The sequence below is a fragment of the Perognathus longimembris genome, chromosome 6 (assembly GCF_023159225.1).
Source record: "Perognathus longimembris pacificus isolate PPM17 chromosome 6, ASM2315922v1, whole genome shotgun sequence".
Taxonomy (NCBI): domain Eukaryota; kingdom Metazoa; phylum Chordata; class Mammalia; order Rodentia; family Heteromyidae; genus Perognathus; species Perognathus longimembris.
This window is the reverse complement of record NC_063166.1, coordinates 15,689,980-15,711,649: the sequence shown is the minus strand read 5'-3', so window position 1 is coordinate 15,711,649 and position 21,670 is coordinate 15,689,980. Positions and strand designations below refer to the sequence as shown.

Genomic DNA, 21,670 nt, shown 5'->3' with positions numbered 1-21,670 from the left:
ATTGCTACAACACTCAGCTGAGGTGTAGTTAAAATGACTGTGATTTTCTATCCATAGGCCTTTGACACAGTAGATATAGCATCAGGAGAATGGCTTAACTATTTAGAAGAATAAAGATATTCAGACAGCAATAGTAGAAGAAGAAAGAAAAACCCCGGTACTATCAAAGAGTTGTTTGAATGTTCTTATCTCTGTGGAAAGGGAAAGGACTTAAGTTTAAACAACTGTGTCTTGGCTCTTTGTTATTGAGCAAAAGTTCCAACCTTTTATCATTTGTTTTTTACAGTATTAAGATAAATTTATGACACAGGATTTCCAAAGGATTCATTTTTGCATTCCCCCCCCCCTCTATTTTAGGAAACACACTCTCTTTGAATGTTCACTTAATGCTCATCAAAAATCAGGAAAATACTTATCAGCAGACATTTAGTTTTTCTTTTGATATTTATATTAAATTTTAGTGCATTTGTCTTTAAGAATTTTTCCATTATAAAGTGAGCTTATCCTGTTCTCATATTCCAGTGTTATCAGTGATCAACTGATGACATATACCTCTATTTTTTTTGTAGAAGTCCATGTACCTAAATTCAGGAGAGAATTCACCATCCCAATTCAGACCTAGAGGCTTATTCAGACTCACCTATTATTTTACATTTTCAGGATATAGATATTCCTTTGTTTCTAAAGTAAATGCTATGCTGAAGCAAAAAACTCAAGTAGGTAAATAAGATGGCATTTTGTAAAGATAAATGAAGAAAATAAAGGTTATACACACAGGCACATACCCACACACAATCTAGATTTGTTCACTGAGGGACATCTAAGTTGATTCCATTTCATGGAATGCTGCAATAAATCTGGTTTTGTTCATGACTATAGTTTGGCCTGGTTTGTGGTCCATTGGATAAATGCCAAGGAGTAGAATTTCTGGATCTACATGTTTAGTCTTTTAAGGAAATTCCATACTACTTTCCAGAGTGGTTGAACAAGTTGACATTCCCACCAACAGTGTAATAGGGTTTGGCCACATCACCACCAGCATTTGTTATTGTTAGTTTCCAGTTAGCTTTCCAACTGGAGTGAGATAGAATCTCAGTGTTGTTTTCATTTGCATTTCTTTTATGGCCAGATATGTAGAATTATTCTTCATGTGTCTATTGTCCATTCCTTATTGATTGGATTGTTGTGTTTTTGAGGGTTGATTGTTGTGTTTTTGAGGGTTTATTTTTGGGGGGTTTAATTTTTTGAGCTCTAAGTGTATTTTGGATATGAGGTCCTTGTCTGATGTATAGCTAGTGAAGATTTTCTACCATTCTATGGGCTTTTATTTATCTTGCTAGCTATGTTCTTTGATAGGCAAGCTCTTCAGTTTTGATATAATCCCATGTATCCAGCCTTTCTTTCATTTGTTGCAATTCTGGATCTTTGTTTAGGAAGTTTCACCCTGTGCCTAGAAGGTTTAAGGTTTCTCCTACCTCTTCCTGTAATATTTTCACAGTATCAGGAATTACATTGAGTTCTTTGATTATTTAGAGTTGATTCTGGTACAAGGTGACATGTGGGTATGTAGCTTCAGTTTTCTGCAGGTAGATAGCCAACTTTGCCAGCACCATTTGTTGAAGAGGCTGTCTTTCTTCAAACCTGTGTGTTGTTGCAGACCCTGGGGTGCCAGGAGCTGGCATGGTGTGAGCAAAGGCTCCACCACCCCTGACCCCAACCCTTAGGGCTGCCAATATTCACCCTTTTGTTTTGGGGGAGTGCTTCTTCCAGCTTCTGGGTATGGGGGCTTATCTGGGGGGAGCATGGTAGACAAGGATTGATTGAAATAGAATGAGGAAGGATGCCTGTAGTCTGCACTTCCCCGCCCACTTCTGGTGGGGGTCCTAGGACAACATTATGCAAACGTGATAAATATAGAAGGTGTATATAGCCAAGGCTTTTTGCTAAAATAAACAAACAGCAGCCTTCTCTCTGTCTCCATCATCAATCACCTTGCCCCTGGGAACCTTTGTTAGTGCTGTAGCTGGCAAGGAAATCATTGGAAGGACTTCTCTCGCACAGAACTAGGGAGGTAACGGGACCCCGAAGTGCAGTAGCAGAAAAGGAAATAGAAAAAGAAAAAGAGTAACAATAAGAAAAAGAAAAAGGAAAGAGAGAAGGGCCCTTCTAAAAACAAAACAAAACAAAACAAAACAACAACAACAAAAAACACCTTGTAACCCTGAGGGTTGGAGTCAATGGCGGTGGAGCCTTTGCTCACACCGTGCCTGCTTCTGACACTCCAGGGTCTGCAACAGTATGTTTTGGCTCCCTTATCAAATACTTGGTGGCTATGTGTTTGTGGGCTTATTTTTGGGCCGTCTATTCCAAGGCATTGATCCTTAGGCCGATTTTTGTGCCAGTATTAAGCTGTGTATTTTTTTTTATTACTATGACTTTGTAATAAAGCTTGAAGTTTGGTATCCAACTTCCTCCAGTTCACATACAGTTTTGATATTCTGTATTTCATGGCATTCTCAAAGAAGCTGGACTAGTAATTCCAAAGTTTAGAACACTCTCTGTGAATTGAAAAAACACCTCTATATTTGTGTTTGTATAAGAGACTGTTCTACACCTGTTCATATCTTCCTCAAAAATGTATAACCTTTAAAAACAAGTGCCTTTTTTCTTACCTTGTTATAAAGGTTTTTCAGGAAGGTAATTTTTTTAGTTCTGCATATATTTTAGATATGAGGCCTTTGTTCGTTGAATGGCCGGTAAAGATCTCCCAGTCTGTGGGCTTTCTGTTTATCTTGCAAGCTATGTCCTTTGCCATGCAGAAGCTCTGCAGTTTGATGCTGTCCCATTTGTCCAACCTTTCTTTGATTTGTAGCCTTTCTGGTTCATTGTTACAAAACCGCAAAGAACTAATAGCCCCATCATCAAGTGGGCTAAAGACTTACAAAGAGACTTCTCTGATGAAGAAATGAGAATGGCCAAGAGACATATGAAAAAGTGCTCTACATCACTGGCCATAAAAGAAATGCAAATCAAAACAACATTGAGATTCCATCTCACCCCAGTAAGAATGTCATATATCAAGAAAACTAACAATAACAATTGTTGGAGGGGATGTGGCCAAAAGGGAACCCTTCTTCATTGTTGGTGGGAATGTAAACTGGTTCAGCCACTCTGGCAAGAAGTATGGAGATTCCTCAGAAGGCTAAATATAGAACTCCCCTATGACCCAGCAGCCCCACTTTTGGGTATCTATCCAAAAGACCACAAACAAAATCACAGTAAAGCCACCAGCACAACAATGTTCATCGCAGCACAATTTGTCATAGCTAGAATCTGGAACCAACCCAGATGCCCCTCAGTAGACGAATGGATCAGGAAAATGTGGTACATATACACAATGGAATTTTATGCCTCTATCAGAAAGAATGACATTGCCCCATTTGTAAGGAAATGGAAGGACTTGGAAAAAATTATACGAAGTGAAGTGAGCCAGACCCAAAGAAACATGGACTCTATGGTCTCCCTTATTGGGAATAATTAGCACAGGTTTAGGCAAAGTCATAGCAGAGCATCACAAGGGCCCAATAGCTATACCCTTTTGATCACATAAGATGATGCTAAGTGAAATGAACTCCATGTTACAGAAATGATTGTTATATCACAGTTGTAACTACTTTCAACGTCCCATCTGTATCTGTAGTTTCTATTATTGATGATCTTGTATCACCTTCCTGTGGTTGTGCCTACATTAACTCTGTAATCTTATCTGAGTATATTGGAAACCATGTATACTGGTATTAGAAGTAGGAAATTGAAAGGGAATACCAAAATTGAGAGACACAGTGTATAAAAAGACAACTACAAAAGCAATACTTGCAAAACTGTTTGGTGTAAGTGAACTGAACACCTCAGGGGGGGAAAGGGAAAGTGGGAGAAGGGAGGGAGGGAAGGGACAAGGTAACAAACAGTACAAGAAATGTATCCAATGCCTAATGTATGAAACTGTAACCTCTCTGTACATCAGTTTGATAATAAATATTTATAAAAATAAAAAGAAACAGAAAAGCTGGGAAAAAAAGGTTTTTCAATAAAAAGGAACTGAAGGAATATGCTTGAAAATTTCAAACCAAGAAACTGTGGTCCATAGAGGCATCTTAAATAATTAGCCTTGGAACAGTTAGTGTTTCAGTTAATACAGTAGCTAAGGTGGTGGGAGGTTAGGAAGACAATAGCAGAAGATAGCAACAAGGCTTAATGGTACATTATTAGTATGAATTCTTTTGAGATCTCTTGGGCATTATCCCACATAAGCCATTTATATATCTTTATCCCAGAAGAGGCAACAGAGAGTTCCTTGGGAAAATGGTGTTTGTGAAAACACTTCTTTATAGTTACTTAATGTCTTGAGGGTCAGAGAAAATCTGGTTAGATGTACCTGAAATAAACTCATTCAATTTCCCAAACACTAAACTTTTATTTTTAAACAAGATAGTACTAGTAAACAAAGAGATAAATAAATACAGAAATAGTGCAAAATAAAATATTATTTAATTTGAATAAATATAATAAGAGATCTCTCACTAGTTTGTTTTCTTTAATTCTCATAATATGATGCATTAGACTAGTTACCATTTTGGTTTTTTTTGGATGTATTCCCATTGCGAGGTTTGAACTTGGAGGTTTGGCTCTGTCTCTGAGCCTTTGTGCTCATGGCTAACATTCTACCACTGGAGTCACAGCTCCACTTCCAGCACTTTGAGGGTTGATTGGAGATGAGTTTCTCCAACTCTCCTGCCCAGGCTGGCTTTGAACCATGACCCTCAGATCTTAGCCTCCTGAACAGCTGGGATTATAGGTGTGAGCCACTGGCACCCAGAACTTTTTAATTGACAGAAAATGATATGCCTTTTCCATGTAGTATTTTGAACAATGTATTCATGTGCAAGGATTAAATCTAATTAGGAAAAACACTATGGAGGTTCCAGACAAAAATGACTATAGAAGTACCATAGAAAAAGGTCAATAAAAAGAAAGATATCTATAAATTAATATTTATTAGACAACTATTCTAAGCTAAAATGTAGAATTAGCCTATATGCCAATTTATATATAAATGGAAAATGTCTGTGTAGATGTTGAAGTGGTTTTCATCCATAACTGATAAACAATCCTGTCATTTACAACCAATGTCATAAGACATTATTATTAGCACAATAAGTCAGACACCAAAAGACAAGTATCAAATATTGTCTTGTATTTGGAAATTTTAAAAAAGTCAACCAGAATATAGGATATTTATTATGAGGTTCTGGGAATGGTGTGAAGGTGGAGGTAGATGTGGAAAACAAGTGGTTGGATAGAATCACAGCTTTCTGCATGTATGGAAATACCACAGGGTATCCCATTATAGCATTTATATTTCTTTACATCATTTATACTTGTTAATACACAAAAGGAGGAAAAATAATCAGTGAGGCACAACTTCATTATTTCTCAACACTGGATAATACATATCTTGAAGTGTTCTTGAAGTTGGTATGTAAGATTTTGAATGCAAACCATCCAAAACATTCACTAACTCATGCCAGCTTTATAATACTTGTGAATGGTTTTCCTGTACCTGTCTTTTATTACAGTGTTCTAACAGGTAACACACACATGCACACACACATTCACACCCACATGCACACACGCACATGCACACACACGTATATGTAGTCATATTCCTGTATAGGGTTTCTTTACATAGCAGAGTATTTCTATTTGCTCCTAGAAACTGTGTTTATTTCACCATTTGGGGAAACTATATATACTTATTTATGCAAACTGAATGTTCCAAAAACATAATCCTGACTTTGCTTTTATGCTCCCTTTGCATTCTATAGTATATTTCATGATCAAGTAGAACTTAGAAAAGTGGAAAACTAGGACAGCCTAGTGAAAATAAATAAATAGGGAAGGGTGAAGAAATGGAAATATTAATATATGGTGGCTCATATCATACTTGATGATAGTTCTAAAGGAGGGGTAAAGGTGTTTGAAAATGAAGAGTAATGGGTAGGTGTGTGTGAAATAAAGTGATTCTCAAGCAATTATTTACATCAGCTTCCTATCTTTGTAAAACAGATAAATCTAGTTATGAGTACATCGAGTCCTTAACAAACCTAGAAAAGTTTAAAATAGTTTTTTTTTTTTTTTTTGCCAGTCCTGGGCCTTGGACTCAGGGCCTGAGCACTGTCCCTGGCTTCTTTTTGCTCAAGGCTAGCACTCTGCCACTTGAGCCTCAGCACCACTTCTGGCCGTTTTCTATAGATATGGTGATGGGGAATTGAACCTTGGGCTTCATGTATAAGCAAGCAAGCACTCTTGCCACTAGGCCATATTCCCAGCCCATAAAATATTTTTCATTGCCTTCCAATAGTAAAAAAAATTGCATGAGGTTAAAATTTCAATAAATATAAGCGAGTTTGGGAGTTTGGACTTAAGATGATGGACTAAACTCTTAAATGACTTACTGAATACTCACTGCACATCCAAGTCGATTTTGTGTGTATGTGACTTTTGTACTTAATTCTGCTTAGATAAAAAATTTGAGCATTAAGCAAAATGAACTCCAAGATAAGGAAACAAGAGGTTTTTCATTGTTGTTATTTTTAATGTACTATGTAAAATTATTTCTTTTTTCTATCATTTTTCTTTCCAATGGCTTATCCCCTGATGTCACTGTATTTGATGTTGGTTCCCTAGGTATTGCATATACATTTATCTGAATTTGGCAAGGAAAGGGGAATATCAAAATGGCGAGACAAAGGATAAAGGGTGAAACAATGCAACAGCGCTATTCACAAGACAATATGTTGGAAATTAACTCTGCAATCAGAGGAGGGGAAAGGACTGGGGGGATGGGTAGGGAAGGTGGGAGAAAAATGTGGGACCAGGTAACAAGTTTGACAAAAATGAAACTGTAAACTTTCTGACATCACCTTGACAATAAAATTAAAGTAAAAAATTTCAGCATTTATTCAAAAGTACATGTTGTTATATGTTAATAAAATACTTCTTTCTCAAGTTATGATAACAGTTATCTGTTTCTATTTAATATCCTTTATTCAAGCAAAATCCAACATGGAGTTTATTTTACTAATGCTTCGCCACCCAATATTGATGCTTTTGGGTTCTCCAGGGTTCCACCAAAGCACTGGAATTCTCAATATCACAGTATGAAAATGCATTGAATTTATTGCAGTCTTAAAGATACATGTTGATTAGAGTCCTGGTTTACATTTATTTACATCATCTTTTTCAGACTAGGTTGATGCACTACTAGCCTTGTACTTACATTGATGCAATTATGAAAAAATGAGTTCTAAAAGATTATCATTTCTATTCATATCCATGTCAATATCTATCTATCTATCTATCTATCTATCTATCTATCTATCTATCTATCTATCTATCTATCTATCTATTTGATCATCTATCTACCAGTCTATGTATTTATTATTTGTGATACTTGAGATTGAATTTTTCTGCCCTGGCAGGCCTCTATTAGCAATCTTACTGTTTTTAGCTTCCCAAGTAGTCTATGATTACAGGTGTGAGCTACTGGTACCCAGTTTAGTGCTCATTAATTCATTATGCATATGTTGAAGTCTAAACATAAGCATCTCATGCCATACAATTACAAAGTCCATAAATTATAGTCCGTTTATACAACTTTTATTTACATTTTGGAAGCTTCTTAGTTTGTCTGTAACAAAATAATGGAAACTGCTTACTGTGTATGCAATTTATTTTGTTCACTTCTGAAGGATGGCAGTTCTAGTTAAGTAGCCAGCAGAGTGATCTCTGGTAAGGACCCAGGCTCAGCTCCCAGATGACAAAGCACTGCTGCATCTTTCGGGTTCAGTAGCACTGCGTTCTCACATGGTACATAGTAGAAGGACACATAAGGAAAAACTGTGTCAACTCTGTTTCATTAGGTCCTTAATCCCATTCATGAATGAGGAGTCATCATGAACCAAACATCTCCTGTATACTTCTCTCTTAACACCATCATGTTGGACGTTAAGATTAGACATAAGAATTTTGGAGAAGCACAAAAATCTGTTGTGAGAAATTAGTATAGTGATATGTTCTATTTTCTGGTTATGTCCAATTAGAAAATAAGCCTGATATAAGGATACAAATAATTCCAGGTACAAGAATTACAGATTTCAAGATCCCATTCTAATTAGCAACGTGGTCATCCAGATAAAAACTGAACAAGGATATTTCAGAGTTAAATTGAACAGCGCCAATGGTCTAAGGGGCATCTACAAAACTGCACACCTCACAGACATGGGACATACAAACTTCTCCGCAGTTCAGGGAAGTTTTCCCCCAATAGATAACATTTTTAGGCTATAACATACATTTTAAACAAATATTTAAAAACCCAGGAAATAATTACTTGTGTATTAACAATAATGGAATATATCAGAGAACACGTAGCATAAGAAGCTACAAAATACATGAAGGATAAGAAATATACTTTTGAACATTCAGTTTGCCATCAGAAAAAAAACAGTATGGAAATGAACAACATCCAGGAATCAAGTGAAAATAAAGATGCCACTTAGCAGAGCTTGTAGGATACAGTGAAGGCAATAATGCAATGAAAGTAAGTAGCTGTAATTGCTTAATTTTTTAAAAAAATCTGAGATACATCAAACAAATAACACAATGATGTACCTCAACATCTCAGAAAAAACTCAATCAAAAATTTTAAAAAATGGAAGAAAAGCAGAATTTAACAAAAACGTAAACAAAAAGAACCATAAAAAAATCAACGAAACAGAGAAGGTTCTTTAAAGTGATAAGGTTGGAAGACCCTTAGTCAAACTAACCAAAAGTAAAAGAGAGATGATTCAAATTATGAAGATCAGAAATGGGAAATGACATGTTATGATAGATACCAGTGAAATGGAGAGAGCCATTAGAAAATATTTTCAAAAATTATGTTCTAGTTTTGTTTGTTACTCAGTGACCCCATCATCAGCTTAGGGATTTGCTTCACTCTTGAGTGTATTCACACCCTCTAATCTGATTCTAGATTGGCCTGCTGTCTTGTTCATACAAGTGGAGGGTTAAATGGTGCCTACATACTAATGTCTCTTCTCATGCTGCACTTGAATCTCTAAAAAAAATTAATGAAATTAAGACAGGCCTGGAGGAAAGGACAAATGACAGAAGAAAGAGATGCCTACCTAACAATCTTCAAGCCTCTGGAATATGAGGCCATTGGTCACCCAGCTGCTTACCCAACTACTGAACACAATAAATTCTCAAGAGAGTTTAACAGTGGTCAGCTAAATCAATACACATGGGAAAAGAACTATCCGGTCAAACCAGAAAAGAATGAGCTTAGATCATTCTTTTATTACAACAATGCGTGACAGATCTAAGATCCAAGAAACAGGCAAGGGTTTTAATTCCTTTAAGATCTCATTTTAGGTTCTTTCCTAAAGTATTTTTTCTCTACTTTCTTTCCTCTGCTTGAAGTAACTACTCAATTGGAAATTGCAATTGGTGATTTTTTGACAATGAGAATCCTGTTATATCAAATTCAAAACACTATGATTTAAAAAAATTTGTCTTTCTTTTTACCCAAGTCTTTAAAAATTTTAAATGGAATTTTTGTTGTTGTTCCAAAGAGTTTCCTGACCTGAGACAACTATTGTATACTGTTTGTAAAGAGAGCCAGTTAGGCAAGGGACAAAAGAAAGGTGATGCTATTAAGAATTCATTTTGCTTTCAGAATTAGCATAAACTTGTAGGTATAGTTTATTATTGACCCCTTTTTTCTCTTCCCAAATTTGTGGCCATTCTATTATCCCTTCACTGGATCACTGGATTATACTATGAGAGACTTTATCTGGCTCTCACCTGCTGTGCTTGAAGAAGAAAGCGACAGAAACTAGCCTTCTCTACCATGTATACCATTCATCTTTGTTCACTTTGTTTTCTGCCTTGTGGAGACTTGAAATGTATGTATATATAATATTTATATGTACAGAGGGATATATGTACGTGATATATCAATATATCCATTGTATATGCATATAATCCAATATATATGATTATATATATATTGGATATGTATTCAATATATAAATGCATATATATCCAATATATATCTATACATTTATTTGGTTACCATACACACACATATATGCACCCATTCACACACCATACACACACACACATACACACACATACACAGACATATGGGGTACAGCGCAGTATGGTGAGTGCATCATTCAGGAAGTTGAAAAGAAGAGATGTGGAGAAGATAATGAGGTTAATAAAATGGGCTCTAAGGAATGCTTTCAAAGAGACAACACAGATAATATGTTAAAATAACTACATTTATTTGGCTGCTTATTTAAAAGTTGAGACAAGAAGCCAGGTGCCGGTGCCTCAAGCCTGTGATCCTAGCTACTCAGCAGAGAGATCTGAAAATTGCAGTTTGAAGCCATCCAGGAGAAAAAAAAAACCCTGTAAGATTCTTTTTATTTTCTTGTAAAATCTATTGAAAAGGTGATGTGCGGGGGATAGAGGAGGGTTACAGTTACATAAGTAAGCTAATGAGTACATGTGTTTTTAAACACTGTTACACCATCCCTCATTTTCTCCCCTTACCCCTCCCTACATCCCTCCCCTCCAAGTTGTAAAGTTCATTTCCAACATAGTGTCAAGTGAATATCAATGTTGTATTAGTTCATCCTTAGACCTCCTGTTTTTTGTGATTTCTTTTCCCTTCCACATAGATTAAATAAGCTTATATACAAGACAAAGGATACAATAAACTAAAACAGAACAAAAGAAATAAGAATGGCCAATAGATACATGAAGAAATGCTTAACATCTCTGGCCATAAAAGAAATGAAAATCAAAACAACACTGAGATTCCATCTTACCCCAGTTAGAAAGGCCATTATCCGGAAATCTAATAACAACAGATGCTGATGGGGATGTGGCCAAAAGGGAATGCTACTAGGCTGTTGGTGGGAGTGTAAACTTGTTCAGTCACTCTGGAACGTGGTATGGAGGGTCGTCAAAAGACTAAACATAGAGCTCCCCTATGACCCAGCAATTCACAAACAAGGCCACACTAAAGCTATCAGCACATCTATGTTCATTGAAGCATATTTACCATAGGTAAGATATGGAACCAACTCAGATACCCCTCAGTAGATGAATGGATCAGGAAGATGTGGTATGTATATACAACGGAATTCTATGCTTCCATTAGAAAGAAGGACATTGCCCCATTTCTGAGGAAATGGAAAACCCTGGAAAAATTATATTAAGTGAAGTAAGTCAGACCCAAAGAAAAGTAGTTTGCATGGTTTTCCTCATTTGTAATAACTAGAACATGTCTATGATATTCTTAATAAGGGATCTCAATAACCCCGATTGCTAAGTCCATAGCACTATATATAATGAAGTGTATCAGCATGAACTCCAAGAAATGGAAACAACAGGTTCTTATTATGTTTTGTGCAATTCTTATCTCCAATGACCCACTCAAAAACTGAAGTTGCAGTGTGGCTCAAAGTGGTAGAAAGCTAGCCTTGAGCAAAATTGCTCAGGGACAGCGCCCAGGCCCCCAGTTCAAGCCCCATGACTGACAAAAATAAAGTTGAGGTAAGTATTTTTCTCCCATTAGCATACCTTATTTTAAAAAAGCAAATAGAGTTTTGTGGAGACTCTCATCACATTTTAGCAGCCAAGTAGGTGAGATTGACGTGGAGATGCGCAGCTTAGGGGCCGCCCCATTCAGGAAGGGCTTATGCCCAGGTGCTGGGAGCACCATTAGTAAGAAGCTTCCAATAATCACTCCTTCATGATGTAAGTCAGCTGCAGAGTTCCACTCCACCCAGTGCATGCCAAATAATGTGACCCAACAAGAAGGTTATAGATGCAAATTATGTCTTCCCAACATGGGGCAAATTTGATAAGCCTTTTTAATGTTAGGTCTTTCCATGTCAACGTACCAAGTCTGGAATTGAGCCTTAGTGTCTTCTTTCTCTATTACCCAACTTGTGACAAATACTTGTCAAATGCTATTTAAACTATTCTGTATTCCCACAAACATTTCTCTCTTAAATTTTGTAAAGTACTATTGCTTTGAAATACTCAGCGATGTGTCCAGGACAACCTAATCTTAACTAATCGCATTGTCTACAATATATTTTCGACTGAATTGTGCTCCTTTTTGGAAGTCAGATGGAACAATATATATTCATGAACTGGTGACTCCTTAATTTAAAAATACTCTCAATTACTTTATATTCTACACAGTCACATATCAATTAATCATGGAGCTAATTTCTAAGACATTTATTATTAATTTTCTAATTGTGAAAACATTATATTGTCTACGTACACACGTATATTTTTATCCTATGGTGTTCATACACAGAACCTATGTAGTATGGCCATTTCTTTTTGGACCTTGATAAATATCACAAGAGCTTAAGACATACACAGAGAAAATGATAGAATGACACAGGAAAGTCAGCCAACATAATGTTGGCATATAACAGGGAATATTTTTGTTTTTTGACCATAAAACTTAAAACAAGAACATTTAAAAATAATAATGCAAAGTACAGTAGGGTGAATACATAAACAAGTACCGTAATCATTTATTATCATTATTAAGCATTATGTGTTGCCCATAACTTTATGTGTCTGGCTTCCACTCAACTGGTAGTACCACAAGTTTGCTTAAAGCAGTATGCAAGTAATATATCACACCATGACATTTTGACAGCTACACCATTCCAGGATGATAGGAATCATTAAGCTTCATCTTGTGGGGCCACTTTCCTATATGTAGCTTTACATTGTTAGAAACATTCCTCCTCCATTTAGGTATAGTTTTTTGTGTGTACTATAGAATGATGAATTATTCACAGGAATTATTTACAGTTTTTATTATTTTTGTTAAAATATTTGTCTTTCTTTCCAGATTATGAAGTTTGTGTGTGTGTGTGTGTGTGTGTGTTTTTTTTTTTCCAGTCCTGGGGCTTGAACTCAGGGCCTGACCACTGTCGCTGGCTTCTTTCTGCTCAAGGCTATCACTCTGCCACTTGAGCCACAGCGCCACTTCTGGCCTTTTTCTATATATATATGGTGCTGAGGAATTGAACCCAGGGCTTCATGTAGACGAGCCAAGCACTCTTGCCACTAGGCTATATCCCCAGCCCCAGATTATGAAGTTTTTAAAGGTGAAAAAAAACCCTTTTTCTATTCCTTTCAGTGTCTATTAAATTATGTCATAAATAAGTCTTTCAGTTAAAGTTATTAATATGCCTTGGGAAAAATAATTGATTTTAATTGAATTACCAGTTATTTTATCTTTAATTCATGTTCCTATCTGTTCATCTCTTTGTGTAAAGTATTCAAAATTATTCTAGGCACTGGTGGCTTACACCTGTAATCCCAGGTACCCAGGAGGCTGAGATCTGAGGGTCACAGTTTAGAGCCAGTCCAGACAGGAAAGTCTGGAAATACGGAAGATGGAAGTGACACAGTGACTCAAAGTGGTAGAGAGTTAGCCTTGAGCAAAAGACCTCAGAGACAGTGCCCAGGACCTGAATTGAAACCCCACAAAGGAAAAAAAACATAGCTAGTCTATTACAATTAATTCGTTTTATTTTCTATTATTTATTTTCTTCCATCTATATTATAGCAATGTCCCAATTCAAAACATGCAACATAAACATTCAACTATGAGTAAATATCCAGCTAAGAGTAAAGAATAAACACATAATCAGCTTTTTTTTGGGGGGGGGGAGGACTTTTTCTTTTTTTTTCAAAGTGAACTACAGAGGGGTTACAGTTTCATATGTAAGGCAGTGAGTACATTTCTTATCCTGTTACCTCCTCCCTCATTCCCACCCCAACTCCTCCTCCCCCTTTTCTCTCCCCCATGAGTTGTACAGTTGGTTTACACCAAATGGTTTTCTAAGTATTACTTTTGGAATGGTTTGTCTTTTTATCCTTTCTCTCAATTTTGATATTCCCTTTTCCTTCCCTTAAAAAGTTGTTCTTTTAAAAATAGTATTAAGACAATACATTTCCCCAATCCAATCACACACCAACAAAAACTCTAAAATACTAAAACTCGTGGTGACAGTAATATATACTAACTTCCTACACATTTTTACAATCTATCCCTAAGAAATTAAATATCGTTTCCTTAATTTTCTGAATCTCAATTTCAGCAATCATTCCAACACTTGAATTATCAAAGCAATAAAATCTAAGATTTCAATAACTTTACCAAAGCTTATTCTGAATCCTAGTAGTTTATTTCTTATATTACATGATTTAAAGGTCAGCCAGGAGAAGCATGATTCATTGTTTTTAGACAATATTATCCTATGCTTATTCACTCTTACATTAATATCATTTACAAGCTTAATTGAGAATAAATTTCTTAAATGAGGAGTCTCTGTAGTATATAATACAGCACTAGTCTTGTATAATAAAATGGAGAATATTTCTCCGCAGGGCAATCAAGAAAAAAATCATTTTTCTCTGCCATCTGTACCACAAACTAAATGACACTTTCAATTATGCGTACATTTCCTACATAAGAACACATAAAGAAACCTCATGTGCTATTAATGTAACAAGCATATCAAATTCAATGACACAACTTATCTTGTGATTAATGCAGATGTTAATGCATGTACATTTTAATTATGTATAATACTCATATAATTAACCATACATTAAAGTACCTATTCTTTGTAGTGCATATAATCATATACATCACATTATTTACATTACATAATTTATTCCATGGTATTTGCATAGGAGCTGAATAATAATGTGACTATTGTTTAACATTATTAAGTCCATGATTTTATACAAGACTTAAGATCACTAATTATGTGTAGCATACTCGTTTCAATAATTTCTCATCAACATGCATATTACCACCAACCAGGCTTTGAAAAACCAGCAACTCATATGAGTTGTAAGCCTTTCTACTCCCTCTAGGACCACAGTATGTGGGAATTTCAAATGTGAAATTAACTATAACTGGTGTCTGGTTCCCACCCCAGAGTCTGTCACCTGACAATTCCACTCAGTCTTATATATAGGAAATTTCAATAGTAGGCTGGTGAGTGCATAGCCTATAAATAGCTGTGATGTGACACATTTGGCATTTTTTTTCATGTAAGGCAATGTATAATATAGATCACAGTCATCAGAATCTTTACACAGTCAACTAGATTACAAGCTGACAAATTAAATACCAGTATCATTGAACAAAAGGTATTCATGCTGAATAAAGTATAAATTTTAAATATGTCTGTGTACATGCTAATGTATGCATGTGCAGAGTTTTCACCATGTAATATTAATTTCATGAGCTTCTCTCTCCATAAACCTTAAGCTATTTTAATAAGTGTTAATATGTGCTATGTGTATGTTTTATTTTTGTTAAACCCAAAACAGAAGAAACCTTAATTTAATTAGCTATAGCTAGACTCAAGTTCTATATAAATTATACATAAATTATAAATTTACATAGAACCAAATCCTAGTCCAACTTAACTCATAATGAAAAGATCTTCAAAAGCAAAAAAATATCCTCTAAAGTAACTATAGGCTAAATGTTTATTATTCTCTGACTTCAAATAAAAAAACTAAGGTACCAAGAGATGGAATAAATTTTCCAAGTTGCTTACTGGAACCACCAAGGTATTAGCCTAGATACTCTGATTCCATATTCAATAAGCCTAGCTATCTTTCATGCTATGTGTGAACTGTAAGCTATGTTGATTACTGTCATATAAAAGGAAACAGTTAACTTTGTTTTATAAATCAGTGGTGATGTCAAGTTGTCTGCTTTTACACATTTGCATATGGCAGCCAGTTTTTACCTATGTATTCATTTAATATAAATAATATTTGCATATTTAAAATCCAAAAATAATTAAAATGCTAGAGAATTTTAATTCAAGGAGCTATTATAACTTATCATGAACCAATTCCTTAAAAATTTCAGAGTATGTACTTATTCCAGGATCTAGTTATTTATAGTGACCTCTGAGACAAAAAAAGAAATGGTCATAGGCACAGAAGTTTTTGAATCACGCCTCCTGGTTACCATGGCTACAGAATAGAAATATAAACATTGAGATCACAAACTTACTGTCTAGGACTTTTAAGTAGAGCATCTCTTTCAGAGACAACTGTTTTGAACTTGAATATCAGAGATAACTAATAGAGGTAATTTAATGATAATGGCCTACAGAACATTTTGCTCTCCAATCAATATAGGTGTTAAAAATAAGATTATCTTATTGGGGCTAACATGCTAGCATTCTAATGTTGGAAATGTACTTTATTTAATAAACAATATCTTTACATACTTATTACTTATAGAAAAGTGTCTTAAAATACATTTTTGCTTTTCCTGTCCTAGTGATTTTTACTCAGATTTTTACATTAATAGCTAAAGTTGTATTTATTTTAGGTTACATAGAAATTTAATAGCAAGCCTTTGATTTTGTTCACAAGTAATGCTTTGCAATTTGTCACATAAAGCATGAAGTTTTGAATATATGAACATATATGTGTATATAGATATGAATGTTAAATATAGCTAAGTAACAACTTGGTTTTCTCTCATGGTTATCATTTCTGTGATGAGAACATTTAACACCCACTCATTCTCTCTATTTCTAAAGAATATAACATGTAGTCATTAATTGCAGACACCATGCTTTTTAAGACCTTTTAAACTTCTTTTTCCATAGCAATTCAGGAAAACAAGAGAGCTACAAGCCTGGAGAAGAGATGCTTAACCAGAAAAATTTCCACACTCTAGACTCTACAGTGGTTGAAAAATATGACATGAAAGGAACACTCTTGGAAGCAGGTAGAGTTGACCTTGCATATCTCATGGAAAAAAATGAGCTTGTGTTGGTAAAAAAAATTGTGGGAAGTGAAAGAAAAAAAGAACTTAAAGCATTAAAACTGTGTGGACCGATTCTCCAGACTTTTCTCTCAAGCCTAACAATGAATAAATACTGTAGATTTCTACATTTTATACAGATCCTGAAAGAAATATTAAATATATTGTCTTTAAAAAGAAAAAGATATGGAACTAGTTCTGGATTTGTAACTCCTGACATTTTTGGTAATCTAGCAGAAATGTACATTAGCTTGAAAATGAAGAATGCAAGTATTTTGGTCTTGAAGAGTATGAAACTTGGAAGGACTCAGGTTCATTTTTAAATATTATAATATGTCTGAAAATTATTTCAAGATTTTTTCAGCTTTTTGACAGAAGAATTTTAAAATTAATTAAAGTTAATTAAAGCTAATTAATTAATTTTAAAATTACTCTTTGGGATTTATACCGGTGATGAGAACTATTAAGGACTTAATAGTATGAGGTTGATTTCAGTTTTAAAAGAATGTTCCTTTTGATTCACATAATACTTTTTAAATAGTGTTTTATTGAGAAGTTAAGTTCAATTACATATACTAGCCTATTTATTAAAACAATTATTCTTTTTTCTTTCTGTTCAGACATTAAATGCATTTATGCAGTACAATATGATGTTTAGAGTAATGGCATATGACAGCTTGCAACATATTTTAGTATTTAAGTGGGTCAGTTGCAGAACTCAGGTTCAATGATAGTTTTTAAAAAGCTAATTCTGAGAAAAATTCCCAATGACTCAATCAAAACACCTATTGCAACCAATATATTTTAACTCATGTCTGCAGCTTAAAGAAATTTATTCATACTATCAAGATATATGGCACTACAGCTCTTTGCACTTAATCCACATGCAGGAAGAAACAAGTGTCCATTTATTTCACAATGAAATATTTTCTTAGTTTTTGTGAACCATATTGAGGTATTATTAACATACAAAAAGCGATATGTATTTGTGTGTGACTCAGTGAATTTGGAAATGTTCACTTGTAAAATTATCACTACTGTTTTTATGCCATAGTCTGTTTATCACCTCCAAAAGTTCCCTGTTTCTCACATTCCTTTTTTATCTTGTGATAAGAACACTTAGCACAGGATTAATCTTCCTAGAAAATAGGTGTTCTGTATACTACCAAATGAAATTTGTCTGGTTATTATTTTTCCATAGGTGGTAAGAATCTACCATTTTGTGTTCCATGATTAGTCATTTATCATCTGTTTAATTATTAAAATTTTGGCAGTCCTGAGATACACATGCGTGTGTATGGGGATGACACCTGTGAAATGCCATTGAATACATCTGCTTGTTAATCCTTTCAGGAGTTATTTACTGAGTTATTTTTTAACCAAACTTAGTAAATATCTCTGTGACTCTTTGTATAAATCACAATCTTTCTGCTTAATTTACCTCCTCCTATCAGTTATTTTCACAAAATACCACCCATTTTTAATATTAAAAAGCTAGCTATTCTGTTTCAGTGATTTTCATCACTATCCTTAGTGTAGCTTAAATGTTCGGTTATTAAAATATAGGCATAGGCATGATATGTTTATGATTTGATTTAAGCAAAATTCTTTAGGTGTCATAAATAGAATGAAAAAAGGTAGGTTTTCTGTCTGTTTGCTTACAGATTTTAAACTGGTATTGAAAGAGTGTTAAACATTTACCAATATGGTTCCTGGTTACAATGTCATTATAATTCAGCTAAGGAAAGAGTATTGAGGCATAATATGTTCCAAGCATTGTTCTCTACACATCTTACATTTATTATTTGATCTTTATATTCATCTCTATGTGCTTTTATTTTCACCACTTTCATACATGAGCAAAGCAAGCTCATCACGTTACATTCCTTTAAAAAGAAAACCTGCTAAATAACAGACATGAGATGCATGTAAGCTCCCTATGACCTTCTATTTGCTATCTATAGGAATTCTGTATGGGATCATCTACAGAATACAACATACCAGACAAAAAAAGAGATTAAGAATCCAGAAACCTCTTTTAAAGCAAGGAGTAGTTCAAACACAAATAGAAATTATCAATAAGAGCAAGAATTTAATGAGTATTAGATTGGATTGAACATTGACATGTTAAAAAGCTGAAAGAAGGGTAAAGAGAATGAGGTCAAAGGGGGCTAATCAGAACATCCTTAAAAATTAGAGTATCTAGCAGGGTGCTGGTGGTTCATGCCTGTAGCCCTAGCTATTCAGGAGGGTGAGACTCTAGGATATGGTTCAAAACCAGCCTAGGCAGGAAAATCTGTCAGACTCTTATCTCCAATTCATCACAAAAAAGCTAGAAATTGAGCTGTGGCTCAAGTGGTATAGCACTAGTCTTGAGCACAAAAGGTGAGAAACAGAGGTTTGAATGAGAATAATAGTAATGGACATTTTTTTAAATACGAAGACAACTGATATATTGCACGTAAGTTTGCCAGTTTTAATGACAAGAAAGGTATTGAGGATGAGAGATATAAAGGGTTCAAGGGTGAATTCCAGACATCTGAGAGCACGCAGGGATTTGAAGTATTAGTGGCTAGTATGTGGAAAAGAAAACCAGTCTTTATTTTGATATTAATCAAATATATTTTATAGGTGGAAGCGTTGAGCATTTGAGAGACTATCTCTGTATTATATCAAGCTAACTAGTGTTATAAGAAATATAATTTGGAACCAGGTTAATTTTAGCTTTTCAAATTTATATGTGATGAACTCTCCAAGCTTGACATGTATTATGTACTCATAATTTGATTTAAGAATGTCACTTGATTTAGGTGTCATAAATAGAATGAAAAAAGTAGATTTTTTGTGTTTTATTAAATGTATATTAAATTTTATTAATATTATAATACAAAATTTACGTTAAATTTATATTAAATCTATCACCAGATAGATTCTTTGACAAACAGTTCCATTTCATCTAAAATTTATTTCAATTGAAATGTAAATTGTCTCTCTTAAGTTATATTCCTCATGTCATTACAGTTTAGGTAGACAAATTATTTCTCCTCCTCACTCACAGATCTCTCCTTTCCTCCCTCATTCAATCCCTTCCTCTCTCCACCCTTCTCTTTCCCTCAATTCCTTCTCATTTTTTATTCTTCCATCTTTTCCCTGTCTTTTTCCGTCTCCTATTCTTATCAATCTCCTTTCTTGTTCTCTTCTTTCTTTCTTTTCCTTCTCTTCAAACCCCAACTCCTCCCTTTCTTCACAGTTTAGGATTTAGGCTCTAGAGCCATGGAACCGAGGAGCAATTATACTTATTTACATGGGTTTGTTCTGCTTGGCTTCTCTGACCATCCCGAACTAGAGATGACCCTGTCAGGAATCGTGGCCATCTTCTACTTTATTACATTGGTGGGGAACACAGCTATCATTCTGGCATCTCTCCTGGATTCTCATCTCTACACGCCAATGTATTATTTCCTCAGGAATTTATCTTTCCTAGACTTATGTTTCACAACCAGCATCGTCCCTCAGATGCTGGTTAACTTGTGGGGGCCTGAGAAGACCATCAGCTATGTGGGCTGTTTCATCCAACTCTATGTTTATATGTGGTTTGGCTCCATCGAGTGTCTTCTTTTGGCTGTCATGTCCTATGATCGTTTCACAGCCATTTGTAAGCCCTTGCATTATTCTGTAATCATGAACCCCCATCTCTGTCTCAAGATGATTATCATGGTCTGGAGCATTAGTCTGGCCAATTCTGTAACATTATGTACTCTCACCGTGAATTTGCCTAGATGTGGAAACAACCTTTTGGATCATTTCCTGTGTGAGCTGCCAGCTATGGTCAAGATAGCGTGTGTAGACACTACCGCGGTAGAAATGTCTGTGTTTGCCTTGGGCATTGTCATTGTCCTCACCCCCCTGGTCCTTATTCTTATATCCTATGGCTACATTGCCAAAGCTGTGCTGAGAATGAAATCAAAGGCAGGACGGCGCAAAGCAATGAACACCTGTGGATCTCATCTCACGGTGGTGTCCATGTATTACGGAGCTATTATCTACCTCTATCTACAACCAGGTAACAGTGCCTCCAAGGACCAGGGCAAGTTCTTCACCCTCTTTTACACCATTATCACTCCAAGCCTCAACCCCCTCATCTACACCTTGAGGAATAAGGACATGAAGGATGCACTGAAGAAGTTGATGAGGGTTCAGCAGGCCTCTGCAAAGCTGAAGAAAACTTGGAAGTGATATAAAGAATTGGAATAAATAAAAGTATGAAATATGTTTTCTAATCATCTTTAGTTTTTATTGAGACAACTAATCCTTAGATCATAAAGATAAATTAATATCATGGTTCTTAATTTTAAATATTTTATGCATATAAGCAGCATTATCCTCTTATTCAGTCTTTATGCTTCAAATTGACCACCTGGGTCTGGGAAAGTACGTTAGTACAGAAAAAGTACACATAAAGTAAATGCATTTAATTTAGTCCAAAGCCCCAAAGAAACTGGCATAGCTATTTAGTTTTGTATATTAAATGCAATGCTTGATCATCAGAATCATAGATCTGAATGAATGGTTCATAAAAATTTGGGTTTTATAGTAAATGGTTATTATTTCATTTACCAAATCTTGTCTTGTTATCTAAACATTTACATGTGTTTGGCTTGGATGATTGTAGTTCCTGTG

The 21,670-nt window shown here is 35.0% G+C and overlaps 1 protein-coding gene across 1 annotated transcript; it reads left to right on the top strand.

Moving 5' to 3' along the window:
* Window positions 1-20,263: 20,263 nt before the first annotated feature.
* On the top strand, window positions 20,264-21,226 carry LOC125353591 (olfactory receptor 2W1-like). Its single transcript, XM_048349280.1, has one exon. The coding sequence runs from the start codon at window positions 20,264-20,266 to the stop codon at window positions 21,224-21,226; it is 963 nt and encodes a 320-aa protein (XP_048205237.1).
* Window positions 21,227-21,670: the final 444 nt, after the last annotated feature.